Genomic DNA, 15,148 nt, shown 5'->3' on the forward strand with positions numbered 1-15,148 from the left:
TATTTCGTCACATTCATCGATGATCATTCAAGAAAATTGTGGGCGTATATGATGAGGACTAAGGATCAAGTTCTGGGCATTTTCAAGCAGTTTCAGGTCTTGGTGGAAAGACAGACTGGAAAGAAGTTGAAGTGTATCCGAAACGATAATGGAGGTGAATACTCCGGACCATTTGATGCCTATTGTCGTGAACAAGGCATCAGACATGAGAAGACGCCGCCGAAGACACCACAGTTGAATGGGTTGGCAGAGAGGATGAACAGGACGATCATGGAGAGAGTTCGTTGTCTGATTTCTCAATCAGGCTTGCCGAATTCCTTTTGGGGAGAAGCTTTGAACACCGTGGTTCATGTATTGAACCTGTCACCTAGTGCTCCGTTACATGGTGATGTTCCAGAGAAGGTTTGGACTGGTAAGGATGTTTCTTACCGTCATTTGAAGGTTTTTGGGTGTAAAGCGTTTGTTCATATTCCTAAGGATGAGAGGTCGAAGCTGGATGCGAAATCAAGACAGTGCGTGTTCATAGGATACGGTCTGGATGAAATGGGATACAGATTCTATGATCCAGTTGAGAAGAAGCTCGTCAGAAGCAGAGACGCTGTGTTCATGGAGGATCAAACTATTCGGGATATTCAGAAGTGCAAAAATCCAACTCAGAATAGCAGTGGTTTGATCGACTCTGAGATGATTCCTCGGACGGCAGTTGAGGATTCTACTGAAGGTGAGGTTCAAGATGATACACATGGTACAGATGCTCCCGTACAAATTGATGATGGTATTGGTGAAGACCATCGGGTTGAGTCGTCAACTACCGAAGACTCACCGATGCTGAGAAGGTCTGAGAGAGCTCGGAGACCATCAACGAAGTATAGCTCCGGTGAGTATGTATTACTTACTGAAGGGGGAGAACCAGAGAGTTTTGATGAGGCTCTCGGAGATGAACACAAGGACGAATGGATGAAGGCCATGAATGACGAGATGGATTCTTTGTACAAGAATCAGACGTTTGAGTTGGTAAAATTACCTAAGGGTAAACGAGCATTGCTTAACAAATGGGTGTTCAGGGTTAAGCATGAAGAGCACAGTCTGCATCCGCGATACAAGGCTAGACTGGTGGTAAAAGGTTTCAGTCAGAAGAAAGGAGTTGATTTTGATGAGATTTTTTCGCCGGTTGTAAAGATGTCATCCATACGGGTTGTTCTGGGATTGGCATCTAGTCTTGACTTGGAGGTTGAGCAAATGGATGTGAAGACGGCTTTCCTTCATGGTGATTTGAAGGAAGAGATTTACATGGTACAACCTGAAGGCTTTGTTGAGAAGGGCAAAGAAGATTATGTTTGTCGGTTGAAGAAAAGTCTTTACGGGTTGAAGCAAGCACCGAGACAATGGTATAAGAAGTTTGAGTCAGTTATGGGGGATCATGGCTACAAGAAGACGACTTCCGATCATTGCGTGTTTGTACAGAAGTTTTCCGATGATGATTTTATCATCTTGCTGCTCTACGTGGACGATATGTTGATTGTGGGAAAGAACATGGAGAGGATAACAGAGTTGAAGAAGCAACTTGGTCGGTTCTTTGCTATGAAGGATTTGGGACAAGCGAAGCAGATTCTTGGGATAAGAATTGTTCGGGACAGAAGTAACAAGCAGTTATATCTGTCACAGGAGAAGTACATTGAGAAAGTACTTCAACGGTTTCATATGGAGAAATCTAAAGTTGTGAGCTCACCTCTTGCATCACACTTTAGATTAAGCAGTCAGCAGAGTCCGAGTACAGATTCAGAGACGGAGGACATGAGACGAGTTCCATACGCCTCTGCAGTGGGGAGTTTGATGTATGCTATGGTTTGTACAAGACCAGATATTGCTCACGCCGTTGGAATTGTCAGTCGGTTTCTTTCTAATCCAGGAAGAGAACATTGGAATGCAGTGAAGTGGATTCTGAGATATCTTCGAGGTACTTCCGGTTTCAGACTTATGTTTGGAGGTGACAAACCTTTGTTGGTTGGTTACACAGATTCAGATATGGCGGGAGATACAGATTCTAGGAAATCTACTTCGGGTTACTTGGTAACTTTTGCGGGTGGAGCAGTGTCATGGCAATCGAAGTTACAGAAATGCGTTGCACTTTCTACCACTGAAGCTGAGTTCATTGCCGCAACTGAAGCTTGTAAGGAGTTGTTGTGGATGAAGAGATTTCTTGAGCAGCTCGGTTTCAAACAAGATAGGTATATCCTGTTTTGCGACAGTCAGAGCGCTATTCATCTTGGAAAGAATCAGACGTTTCATTCAAGATCGAAGCACATTGATGTTAGATATCATTGGATACGAGATGTCGTGGATTCAAAGGAGGTTGAACTTGAGAAAGTTCACACAGATGATAATGGTGCAGACATGATGACAAAGGCATTACAGAGAGGGAAGCTGGACGTCTGTTGCAGGATTGCCGGGATGGCAATCTCCTCCACATAGTCGGAAGAGGGGGAGAATTGTGGGGTCTTCCTCCCATGTGCATGAGGCGTTTTACACCTTGTGTGAAACATGGGTAAAGTGTTTTACGTGAAACACCATGATGATGTTTTCTTTCATCATTGCTTTGGACCCTTTTCTTTTCTATAATTAAAGAGTTCAAACGTCAGGGAAGATCAACACATACAGAGCGTAATCCAAGCAAGAGAGCAGAAAGAAGAAAAGAGAGAGTGAGAGAAAAGAGGGAGAGAAAACAGTTTGGTGCAGCTGTGATCAAAGCCTCGATCGGATGGTCATTCCTTATCCGATCGAACTGGAATTTGGAGGAGAGCTTCTACACTCATTGTTCTAGGTTTTGTCCGGTGGAATTTTGATTCCAACGGTCAGAATTGGAGAAACGGAGTTTCTACCGAAGCTGTTCGTCATTGGAGCTTCAGCAGCACATGTCCGAGTAAGTTGAAGATTCGGATGCTCATCTCTTCTCCGTTTGAGCTGAAATTTGGTATGCTTATTCTACACCCTCTGAGCTTTTGATTTCTACGGAGAAGTTGGTATTTGGTTGCCGGAATCAGAAGTTACGGGGTTAGCTTGCTGCCTAAGTTACAGCTGGTTCTTTCGGGTTTATTGAGATTGAATATTGGTTAATATTCGGAAGTCTCGGGTGTATCTCTTGTTTATTGGAGACTGAAGTGTGGACGTTGTAACCCGGAAATTTGAGATTATAGTGGATTTTTGGGTGGACTACGGTCCCGTGGTTTTTACTCCTCACACCGAGGAGGTTTTCCACGTTAAAACGATTGTCTCATTTAAATTTCTGTTCTAACTAGATATTGTCATCCTAACGTACTCACACAAGTAAGAGGTTCTTATTTACCGAATTGTGATTCACGGTAAAAACCCTAACACTAACTGAGCCGGAAGTGCAGTGCAAAGCAGCAGAGCTCTTCTTCTCATCGTTCTGTTACTGAAAACATCTCATCTCACGGCCACTGGAGTCTGAATCCGACCCCCACTCCTACCATCATCCCCTGCCCGCCGACATCTCCATCACCGCTGAACCTACTCTCATTGTCCTGTGATGGACTAATATGTGATATTTTCAAGCCACCTGGGTTTTAGGGTTGTAAGTGCTCACTCTCAGTCGACGATATGCAAATGCAAGGTTGCAACGGTGATGGGAACGCGAGTCACGAGAAGGGAGAAAGTGAGACCTCGAGGCCGGATTTCAAGAAAGGAAAAGAAAGTCAAAAGCATACACAGAGGAGAGATTGGCAGCGTCGGACTACGGTCATGAGGTAGAGGACAAAATCGCCCTCAGACCCCTCGAAGCTCGCAATCGCAAGGAGAACGAAACGGTAATCTGGCTCGTGATCTAACCCGTTTTAAAGAAAATAGAAACAAAACCATCACTGCCAAGCCATCTCTCTCGACCTCAACATCGCCTTGCGACCTTTCACCCTAACAAGTCCCCCTCAGCCTCGTCTCGGGTACCCGCTAGTTACTCGTACCCCGACTCATAGAACTCACACCTAAGGTTTGGGTTTCCAGCACTATTCCACTAGAGTTCATGCCGGACATTTCAAATTTCGGGTAAAAACCTCCTCCCTTTCCCTGCCAGATGACTCGGCCATTGCTCACGGCGACTCAAATTTCGGATAGATAGATGCATGCACGCAGGAATCAAATGTGACTGAATTGACCCGATGGCCAAATCCAACACTGTTGCTGCTGGATTTCGAGCTCAACTAAATTATTCATTAAACACTGTCACAAGGCAAATGAATCTCACACACAAGGATGAAAAGAATAAGAGCAATCCCTCAAAACTAAGCCAAGAGAAAAACAATGAAACAAACAAATCGGAAACAGGGATCGATTCTGAGTTCCACTGCCAAAATATATGAATGAAACAACACCACCCTGTGAAGAAAAAGGGAACCCGAAAACCGAAATCTCCTCAACATTTCCAACGCTCGACTACTTGATTTAGAAAGCTGGTTCAAGTGTGTTACCTATTTAGAGTTTTTTATTTTACCTCAGGGGGAGAGGATGGATGGGGGCATCTTTTACCTTTTATGTGCAGTTGGGAGACGCCTGCCTCTTCACCGTCCACTTCCGTTTTGCATTCTCTATAGCTTCTTCCCTCAGCCTCAGCAGCTCTTGCAACGACTGCTGAAACTGCGACTCTATCGTTTTCAGCTCTGCCTTCAGGTCTTCCATCTGCTCATTCTCCGAGATTGACAGCGAGCAAATGCTCGCCATGTCAGAACGCATATCCACAGAATCTCCCACTGCTTTAGCCTCGGCCTCAGCCTCCCTCGTCTTGTCCTTCCCCTCGTATGAATCACGGGCATGAGACCCGTTATCCAATTCCCTGCCATAGCTGCCATTTGAGGCGACAGCAAAGTAGTACTCTGCAGATATGTCCGAATTCACTGATCCTCCAGCCTCTCGATTCTTTGAGTGAGCCGACTGTAGGTTCATGTGATCCCCAGCAGACAGATACGGAGAATTTTGAACCGACGCGTACAGACTGTTCAGATGAGTTGAGGTGGTACATGATAGAGACGGGTTCCGGTTAGAGATCAGCTTCATTATCAAGTCATCGATCATCTCAGCTATGACTATAACCTCTTGGCCTGATAGATCAAGCTGTTCAACCATTTCCTCGGCAATTGCGGTAGCTGTGTCTGAATTCAGATAGAACGCAAAGTGCACGATTCTAGCTTGACCTGTTAGGAAAACCAAGATCATGTTTTTCATACAGCAAACAAGAGAAGAGAAAACTGTAAAAAAACACAAAAACAAAATCAGTCGCCAGAATATCTTAACAACAAACCCGATAAGTCAGCGATACGCAGAGTCATTGAGGCCGTGACATCATCGGTCCTCTCCCCTCTCAACCTGAACTCTTTGTTCTCTGCAACCCTCTGAAGTTCAAGAGTCTGAAGCCATGGGTATTCATGGTTGCTTATCAGAGAGGAGCAAACAGAAGCACTTTTATTATCGTTATGGTCCACGTCCATGGGGAGATGGTCGGGCTGGGGCGGTTTGACTGGCTTAGACATTCCGTTGGATGATGCGGTATATGCAGAGTCCTTAGCGCCATCTGTTGCCAGGAACGGGTCTTTCAAGAGCTCAAGAGCAGTTGGCCTCAACGGAGCAGGAAGAAGACACTTTTCTATCAATTGCTTAACTTGACAATCATCGAGTTTGCTGAGAGATTGAGGCTTTATACCCTGCAAATTACCGTGTTTCAAAGAGGAGACCGACTTCAAAGAGAAAGATGAAAGATTCTCAAGACAGTTGCGGACTTACAGAGGTAACCTTCTTGTATATTTGAGCCTGGTTTCTGCACTCACTGTATGGATATTCACACGTAACCATCTCCAACATGCACATGCCAAAAGAATAGATGTCTACGAGCTCATTGTATTCCTCTTCGTAAAGCTCAGGTGCCATGAATTCGGGAGTACCTGAAATTTTCAAAGTTATCAGTTATAATTGAAACGCTGTAGATAAAGGGTCAAAGAAATTTAAAAATTTTATTACCAATAACACTCCGAGCAGTGGGTTGCTGCATAACAGCTGCAAGCCCAAGATCTCCAATTTTGACTCCTCCAGTATTTCCGTTGATAAATATATTGTCACACTTAAGATCCCGGTGAATTACCGGAGGGCTCTGAGTGTGCAAATAGTGCAAGCCTCGAAGAATCTGTCTTGCCCAGTTCTTGATGGCCTTGGGATCGACCTTCCGGTGTTTCTTACGATATCTTCGCACCGAAAAAAATAAAAAAAACAGGACAATAGTGTCAACCCATGTGATATAGTAAGAGAAAAAGGAGACAGGAAGCAGATGGTGATGGTCTCGTTCTCATCATCGACCCAAGAGTTAAAGAGACTTACGCCCTCAGACTGCCGGAGGTGAAGAGCTCGGTAATCATATTGATGGTCTTGTTCTTATCGTCGACCCAAGAGTTAAAGAGTTTGATGATGTTCTCATGCTTCAACGCCTTGAGCAGATGGACCTCAGAATACAGTCTTTCCAGTTGGCCAGGCATCTGCATTACATCTTCTATGCTCACTAGGTTCCAAGCAACCTCAATCCCATCAACTTCATCAAATGCCTTGTATCTGTTTCAAAATCGAAACCGGAAAACCCTCAACTCCTCAAGACAAATTCCACTTGAAAACATAATAAAAGCGCAGGACTTAGAGAACCATACACAGTTTTGAAGGCTCCTTTCCCCAAGATGTCATCATACTGAAGGATAAGAAAACAAAGAAATCGATCACTACCCTCTATATTAGTAAATGAAAATAACAGTGCTGAAGATGAGAAGACACAGAGAAACAGAATCTAAAACCACATATTTCAGCATCACGAAAGCCGTCATAATCTCTGGACACAGATGACTAAATCTGTCGCTTCCCAGGAAAAAAAAAAACCAGACTTGCGAATGTCTTTAGTTTTCAAAGAACACAAACGGCGAAAGGAACAAATACTGAACGTCGTTCAGACGAGTTTCAATGATCAGAATTATAACCGAGCTCGAAATCTCTTTGTTCCTTTTGCATCCAATTTAAAACGAGACAAGACTGATATCCGGACAAAGCGAACGCTTAAATCTACGGAAAATCCACAAGAAATTTCCTGCAGAGAACTTGCAATCGAATCAAGAGGATCAGAAAGGATAAAAAGCAGCGTACCCTAATGTACCGACCAGTTGGATCTTTCTCGGCGAACTCAACCTCCTTCGTCGCAGATTTGCCACCTAAAATTCCAGAACCAGACGCCATATACACGAAACAAGAGAACAGAATAAAGATCGAGAAACGGGAAAGAGAAGAAGACGATGCGAAGGAGAGATGAGATTGTGGCCGAAATCGGAGATCAGGAGCAGAGGCCGAAAACAAGGCCGAGGTCAAGAGCAGCAAGAGAAGGAGATCGAAAGGGGACGATCGGAGAAAGCTTCACAGGCGAAGCAGTAGGAGTCGATCGCCGATCGAAATCGAGACCGGAAACGGAGTTTTCCGGCGAAGGAAATCTTCATCTCCAACCCGATCCCCCGATCTCCCCCGCAGTTGGGTACTACCGTCTCTCTTATTCGATCAGCTGCCTCCATACCTCCACCATTGTTTCCCCCCCAAAAAAAAAATCAGCCAAAGACGGAAAGAGCTAGAATTTCGCGGCAGCGATAGAGGGGAAAGAGGAATGAGGAAAGAGCCAAAACCAAAAATAAACCCTAAGAGAGACAGAGAGAGAAGGAATGGAAGAAGGGAGAAGGGAAAAGAAGAACGACGATGTCTGGAACACCAAATAGGCAAAAAGTCAAATGAGCTGTCCTTATCAACAAACATATATCTTTACCCCTTCGGAAAAGAAGGGCCAATTTTTTTTTTTTTTTTTTTTTTTTGTGCAACCAAACCGGTCGCGTGCCTTTGCGGAATTCGGACTATGAGAAGATTGTATGAGCCCATGGCCATGGGTGACGATTTCGTAAATTAAACCGAATTAAATTGAATAATACAATATTTATAATTGAAATTAGATATCGTAGTTTTAATGTTTTTATAATCGCAGAAATCGAATCTCAACCACATGTAGAATAACCGAACAAACCGTAACTTTTTGTTAATTAAATATTTTTAATACTGAAAACCGGAATCAAACGAAATCGAATCTAATTGAAAAGATAAAGATTTACCCAAAAAAACGGAAAAAATAAACTCGAATAAAATCAAGCCGGATTCAAAACAGAGAATCGAAATAACATCCCAACCAAACGTCCTTTCCATTTACTTTTTTTTTTAATTCACTGCAAACATCATTGAAATGAAATCAAGTCATCCTCAACCATTTATCAATGAGATCACATATTTTATATTAATAATAACAAGGATAAAACCCCTAAAAAAAACCTTCAACTTACAAAAATATATACAAATAAGCCTTCAACTTGAAAAGTTGTTATTCAATCTCCAAACCTTGAATAAAACCTCGAACATACAAATTATTGTTCTAATAAATCTTTAACCGGTTTGACCATAATATCAGGTGACAGTAAATCCATGTATTGACGGATTACTGATGTCAATTTATACACATCAACAATTTAAATTTAAAAAATGATACATCAATTGATATCAACAATCTATCAGTACGTAGATTTCTGATCACTTGAAATTATGGTCAAACCGATCAAAGATTTATTAGAGCAACGATATGTATATTCGAGATTTTATACATTGACAAGTTATAAGTTTACATGTTTTTTTAGAGACCCTAATAATAATAATTTAACGAGTACAAGAAAGAGCCCAACCCAACAAAGTTTCCGGGCAATATTTGGGGCTATGGGTAATCTCGTCAAGGCCCATACATTGAAGGTCTCATTTATGTTATTAATAAATAATAAAAAAAAAAAGAAATATTAACTCGACATATGGTCTACTATAAACAGATTGCGACTGTGGGCCACAAAGGATTAGGAACCAAATCAAAGAAAGATTGGAGAGAGATTAATGAAGGGGATGTTCTTGCTGAAGGTGTTGGACAAGCGACCACAACACCTGCACTCGTTCCACTCTTCCCTGTCATATGCCTTTGTTAACTCCTTTTTTCCATTAAAAAAATTACCAAAAAAATAAAACGAATCTTTGGGGGGTATTTTGGGAATGTTCTGTTTACCTCTGTAATGAAATGGGCCCAGATTCTGCCGTGTCGTGTTTCCATGGCTCCTTTCAAGATGTTTAATCCAAAGCCTCTGATTAAATCTGCAATCTCCAGGAACTGCCCGCTTTCCTCGCATATCATCTTCACACGCACACAGACAAACAATTGGGTGAGTTCCAAAAAGAAAGAGTAAGAATCAAACACAAAATTCATGCAAAGAGCATGTCAAAAACCTCGATCTGCAAGTGGCCAGGTGGGTTCAAATCCTCGACAATGATCGGACAGACAACTGACTCATCTCCAACTTCAAACGCCCAAGTCGCCCCGTTTCTCTCTCCCGCCACTTGTTCTTCAATCGACGAACCCTTCTGATTCACCAGCTGCATCAACGCATCGCAGGAGATGCGTCAATTTTCAGAGATTGGATCTCGGATTGGATTTTCGGAATTCAGCTGTTTCTTTCTTTTTACTTACCTTCGGCTCATATGTTTGCTTGAGTTTGTCTGCGTGCTTGGCGACGCTTTGCATGAAGAGCACGTGTTTGGTTGTCAGGTCAAGCAACGCATCGATACTGCACTGTTTGTTTGATGAAACAGCACCAATGATATCACATGTCCGATAGTCCGAGAAATCTGTAGAGGGAAAGAAAGAACAATCAAGAAAAAAAGATGTTACCTTCGCCGCATTTGGAATCATCCCTCTTAGCTCCTTGATACGCTCTTGTATCATCTGACGGTCCTTTGGCCTCGGCTTCCGGCTCTCTCCAGGCTTTGCTCTCTTCTTCCTCACAGCTTCGTCTGGTTTCTTTGACGGCCCTGAATCCGAATTCCCGCCAAAGTTGCAGCTCCAAAAACCCGAATGCGGTTTCGAAAAAGTCTCTGGCTTGATTGGAGGGTTACAGAAACTGGCAGTCTGCATCATTGTCTGAGACATTACGTTGCAGCTCCGTGCAAAGAAACTTGAACTCTGAGGGGATGAAGTTTCAAGTTTTTTCCTTTTGGCGGGATTCAAACAGAAATCTTGGGAATGCGTCTGGTTGGTGACGGAACTGGAAGAGTTACTGAAACTGCTGCTTATGAGTTCTGAGAAGAGCCCTTTAGGAGGGGTCGAGCAAGAATCCTCGAAATTCGGCCCCAAGACATCAAAGAGATCAGTTTCACTGACCACAGATGTCTCCTGATGACCGTCTGACCAATGCACAAGAGTCTTGTCTTGAAGAAAGGATCCGGGAGACAATGAACCACTGCTCAAGGAAGCGTTCTGGCCAGGAGAATCGGCGAGGCACTGCTGAAGATCGTCCAGCGAGTACGAGTTCAGAATGTCGAACCCGAAATCATCATCTTCGAACGGATCATGTGACTTTCCCGACATCTCGCAGATATCAGAAGTGAAACATGACGGCGGTTCGGGGCTCGGAAAAGAGCACGAACCAGCCGCGAAGATCCCATCAAAGGCGAGACCTTGGAGAGATTCCGAGCTTCCCAGAGGCGCTAGGGTCGAAAACAACTCGTCAAGATCGAGAGTTTCTGAGATGTGACCAGTCTGCTGTAACGCTCTCGCTGTCTGTTCCAATATTTCAGTGCTCTTCTGAATCTGAAAACAGAGTAAAGATTCAATTCATGCCTTCAATTAAACCTTCTTGTTGTCTGATTGGGGGGAAAACCGATAATCATTCGTGTAATTAATCTGTAAAAAACCTTGTTGGTGGATCCCAACTGAACAACGCCTCGCGATCCAATAGGAACCACCAAGACAGTCTGCAAATCATGTTCCGCCTGAAAATATCAAACGCACGTACATGTCCTCAAACCTTCCAACGTGTAATTCAAATATCTTTTTGGAAAGTTAATATAAATATTTATGTTTGGACATAAGGTGGGTTCATTCATATAAAGATTTGAGCTTTCAAACAAAGCAATTCATGTGGAATCTCTGCTCATTATTACTGGTGATGTCTCCATAAAGGATGGAACTTGTAAATTTGAGACATTGGCCCATTAACAGGTAATAATAATAAAAAGAAAAAAAGGATATATGGAGAAGAAGAAAAAACCTGGAAAACGTCTTTAGCTGTGTCGCGGAACATCCAACGGTGGTTTCCGGTTAAAGCAGCCTCTCCTATGATTCTGCGTCGCATAAAACAAGGAGGATGAAGAAGACAGGAAACTCCAAAAAACGTATGCATTCAAAGATTATGCTATATATATATATATATATATGTATATGTGTGTATTTAGCTTCCTACCCTTGGCCAAATATATGATCCTGCCGAAGCATACCATCCACAACTGTACGCGTTAGTTCATCGTGGTATGCTTCCTCCACTGTCAATAGCCTGTCATCATTGTATTACATTGATGCAAGACACACACATATAGTCAGACATATACAAATAATGGATATAAGCAAATGCATCAGTTTAAAAAAAACAAGAGGAAAGATAACATGCAACTTCCTTCTTCAAATGAACAATCCAAATAAATATGAAGGAAATTAGCAAATGCTGCATACAATTTTTCTTTTAAGAAAACACGAATATGAAGGAAACAAGAGGTGAAACGAGTCAAGGAAAGGAAACTTTACATGGAGTTTCTGAGATCATAGCGCCAAAAAACAGCAAAAGACCATCCATGGCTGCAACAAAGGCTCTTCAGTGTATGCTTAAGCCCTGAGACCATCTCCTTCTTCCTCCTCGGGCAAAAAGAATCAAGACCCGGAAATCGCAATCATGTCATGCACCGTCAGACCAAAAAAATCGCGGGTCGGGTCAGAAACCCGAATAGCAGAGAATCTGGATCTCCCGCTTAAATATCTTGCAGAATTCTCACAAGAGAATGTAAAATAAAAAGACCCAAAATCATCCAGAGACTGTAAGTTGAAATATGCGGAGCAGAACCATAAACAGGAAATCTGAAACACAGAGAAGCCGTTGTTGTCTTTTGAGGAGAGTTTGCTTTTTGTTGAAGCGAAAGAGGTTAAAAAGCTTCTGTCTTTATATATAAAGACGTGAGCCACTGGTTGTATATATGTATGTATATACGCCTCTGTGTGTGTACATATATATATATATATATTAGCGCTGCCGGTAGCCTGTGACTATTATGCATTGGAATAACACTGAAGCGGCACCTGCTATAGCCGGTTGCGATAGTTATATTATTAACCTTTTCTTCAAAAAAATCATTAGCTTTTATGGGATTACTTATTTTTGTTCTCTCGCATTAAACTTCAAAAATATCTCATAGAATATTTTATTTAAAGATGGAGAGTTTTTCTTTTTGTAATAATATGGATTAATCCAAAGCCGATTCATGAATCTATCGCATTTTTATAATTTTTCCACAACTAAAAACTTATGAATTTTTAAAAATTTTATAAAATAGGGGACTGTTAATTATTAGTATATAAAAAATCTGATCAAAACATATGCATATGATCATTAGTATTTAAATAGAAGGCACAATATAAACCATATTTTGAAAAAAAGAATTTTAAATATTTAAACAATTATTTTAATTTTTACGGAAACAATTATTTATTATTACTTTTCACATTATTTTTCAAATAACCAACAAAAAACGGCCAGAATCTAGCCACTAATGAGACCAAGAATTGAAAATTTTAAGGTTTAATTGCGCTGAACAAAATCACAAGTATGGTTTACATGTATTCAGCTTGATATGCAATATTATAGATATGATATTTTGGATACCATCTTTTCGTTAAACGCACAATGGATAGAAACAACAACACATTTTTATCCATTTTTCTTTGTTTTTCATATCCCCGAGAATGTTAGATAAATATTACAGAAACAAATTTTGATAGAAATAATCAAAAGCATGATGAAAATATACATTGCTTTATAATCCATATGAAAATAAATACGTACGACTTATATGCATATACATTATAAAAGCAATGAAGGGATTTTTTTTTGTTAAAAGGTAATAGTGGGTGTTTCAGTAATAAAAAAATATTATACCATTCTCGAATTGAATTGTTCAAAATTTTCGAACGATAAATTTTCTAGAAAATCGATTTTTTCGGAATTGAATTGAATCGGACTGAATTTTTAAAAAACTCGAAAAACCGAAAAATTTGTTAAGAAAATCTATTATTTTTAGTAAAAACCAAACTTAACTGAATGAAATAATAATTGTTTGGTACGATACTTTTGTAAAAAAAACCGAAAGAATCTTAACTCGAATTGAATACGCCCACCCCTAACGGGTATTCAAGAGAGGTGGCAAAGTTTTTGTGGCAAAACAAAATAAAGGGCTTATTGGTGTCATACTATTCAAGAAGTCCGGTCGGTCCAATATCGTAGCGCACACAGAGGGTGTCCACATGTGTTAGGGTATCCTATGTTGTCCGTTTACACTCTCCTCCCTAATTGAACCAAAGAAATTACAAATGTGTGTGATTATTTACAAAAATTCGAATAAAGGGCAAAAGAAAGGCAGAGGATCGTGGACACTACCTTTTAGACAAGCAAATGTAAGATTGGGTGCCCACAATGCATGGGACATAAGAGATCCCCCAAATATGTCTCTAAAAACCTTGATATATATATATATATATATATAGGTCTAATAATATATTTTTTATTTAATTAAAAATAAAACTAAAACTAAAACTAAAACCCACCTCTTAATAGTCCATCAACTCTCCAACACACGTATCACGTTGTTGCATTGTACGTACGTGCCCATGTTGGTACGTGAAGAACAATCTAATATACAAGACCCTCAAATAAATACATTAAGTTACGTACTGTAATTGTAGTTTCACGATTATTCGTCCGCTTTATTTTATTTTTTAATTATTGGCCAGCAAGAATAGCCATAATTTGGTCTCTTAGACTCAACACACGCTCAATCATGGCCGTCTAGAACAAAAGTCAACGGCATCAAGAATTTTCTCTTTACTCTTTTTTTTTTTATTATTTTTAATTTCGACTCAAAATGGTGTCCGAAAGTGGAGAACTAAATCCAAAAGTGAGATTTTTTGTTGTTGTAAACTTGTTTACTATAGTAAGCTTTTTATCCTTGCATATTATTCCCCACTTTGGAAACCACGAAGGAGAACCCACATTTGATGATTGGGCACACATAAATTTCAATTATTATGTCATTTTCAAATTTCGAAAATAAAACGCAGCCCTTTTTCTTGTAAATATAACACCCTTTTAAGTTTTTTAACCCGAATTTCCATATTTACACTTGCATTTATTTTTTACTACGTACAAGAATTAATGTGTGTGTGTACATGTGTTATATATGGTGTGTGATCGATGTTTGTCATTTAACGAAGGTCAAAATCACAACACGATTATGATATCTAATTTGATAGAGCGTATGACACAATTTTAGGCGCAAATGCATGGGCTTCTTAGATACCAAAGCATATTACGATTTACGATTAATATATCCATTAGAGATCACACTACTATATATCACTATACGAATGCTTCTCTTCTATATGCCTAGATCATGAACGATTAGTCGTTTTACATCAAATTGTTAACGTTGTTTTCTTTGTTAACTAAGGTTTTGAACGAGGATGAGTTTCATTTTGGGTTTTTAATTTTAGTTTTTTTATTTTGGTTTTTAGGTTTTGGTTTTTGGTTTTTGGTTTTTGGATTCTATAATATTTGAAAACTAAAAAAAGTAGCTTTTGATTTTTCTTTGATTTTTCTACTAAAATGGCTTTCAGAGTTTTTAGAAAAAGTAATTTTGTGAAAACTTGAATGATAATTTTTTTGGTTTTTTTATTATAAAAACTCTAAAAACTCCAACCATTCAAGGTCTAATTAAGTATTTATTAAACGTAGTTTACACAATCCAAATGCACTGCTAAATGGAAAGATCTTATCAACGTCCATGAATGCAAAATTATAGATCGAACTGCCGAATCGGAAAAATTGGGTGCTATCATATAGCTTTGTATCGGCTAAGTTCACGAGTTGGAGATAAGCGGACTCGAACCGCTGACATCCGC

General features: G+C 40.3%; 2 protein-coding genes across 4 annotated transcripts; both read right to left on the minus strand.

Moving 5' to 3' along the window:
• Nucleotides 1-4,202: 4,202 nt before the first annotated feature.
• LOC104817423 (serine/threonine-protein kinase WNK8-like) lies at nt 4,203-7,773 on the minus strand. 3 transcript variants are annotated; one of them, XM_010546627.2, is made up of 8 exons: nt 7,448-7,773; nt 7,180-7,244; nt 6,696-6,733; nt 6,376-6,603; nt 6,022-6,242; nt 5,788-5,945; nt 5,309-5,708; nt 4,203-5,201 (listed from the first exon to the last, which is right to left on the minus strand). In XM_010546627.2, the coding sequence occupies exons 1-8, from the start codon at nt 7,593-7,595 to the stop codon at nt 4,543-4,545; spliced, it is 1,917 nt and encodes a 638-aa protein (XP_010544929.1). In that variant the 5' UTR covers nt 7,596-7,773; the 3' UTR covers nt 4,203-4,542. The 3 variants fall into 3 exon arrangements, with proteins under 3 accessions (XP_010544929.1, XP_019058686.1, XP_010544922.1); XM_019203141.1 differs by having other exon boundaries at nt 7,180-7,771; XM_010546620.2 differs by lacking the exons at nt 6,696-6,733; nt 7,448-7,773 and having other exon boundaries at nt 7,180-7,242.
• Nucleotides 7,774-8,786: 1,013 nt separating this feature from the next.
• On the minus strand, nt 8,787-12,093 carry LOC104817437 (transcription factor bHLH157-like). Its single transcript, XM_010546638.1, has 9 exons — nt 11,729-12,093; nt 11,391-11,480; nt 11,199-11,271; nt 10,843-10,920; nt 9,821-10,738; nt 9,620-9,721; nt 9,379-9,525; nt 9,161-9,286; nt 8,787-9,063 (listed from the first exon to the last, which is right to left on the minus strand). The coding sequence occupies exons 1-9, from the start codon at nt 11,821-11,823 to the stop codon at nt 8,992-8,994; spliced, it is 1,701 nt and encodes a 566-aa protein (XP_010544940.1). The 5' UTR covers nt 11,824-12,093; the 3' UTR covers nt 8,787-8,991.
• Nucleotides 12,094-15,148: the final 3,055 nt, after the last annotated feature.

Source organism: Tarenaya hassleriana, unplaced genomic scaffold, assembly GCF_000463585.1.
Source record: "Tarenaya hassleriana unplaced genomic scaffold, ASM46358v1 Cleome1, whole genome shotgun sequence".
In the NCBI taxonomy this organism is placed as follows: domain Eukaryota; kingdom Viridiplantae; phylum Streptophyta; class Magnoliopsida; order Brassicales; family Cleomaceae; genus Tarenaya; species Tarenaya hassleriana.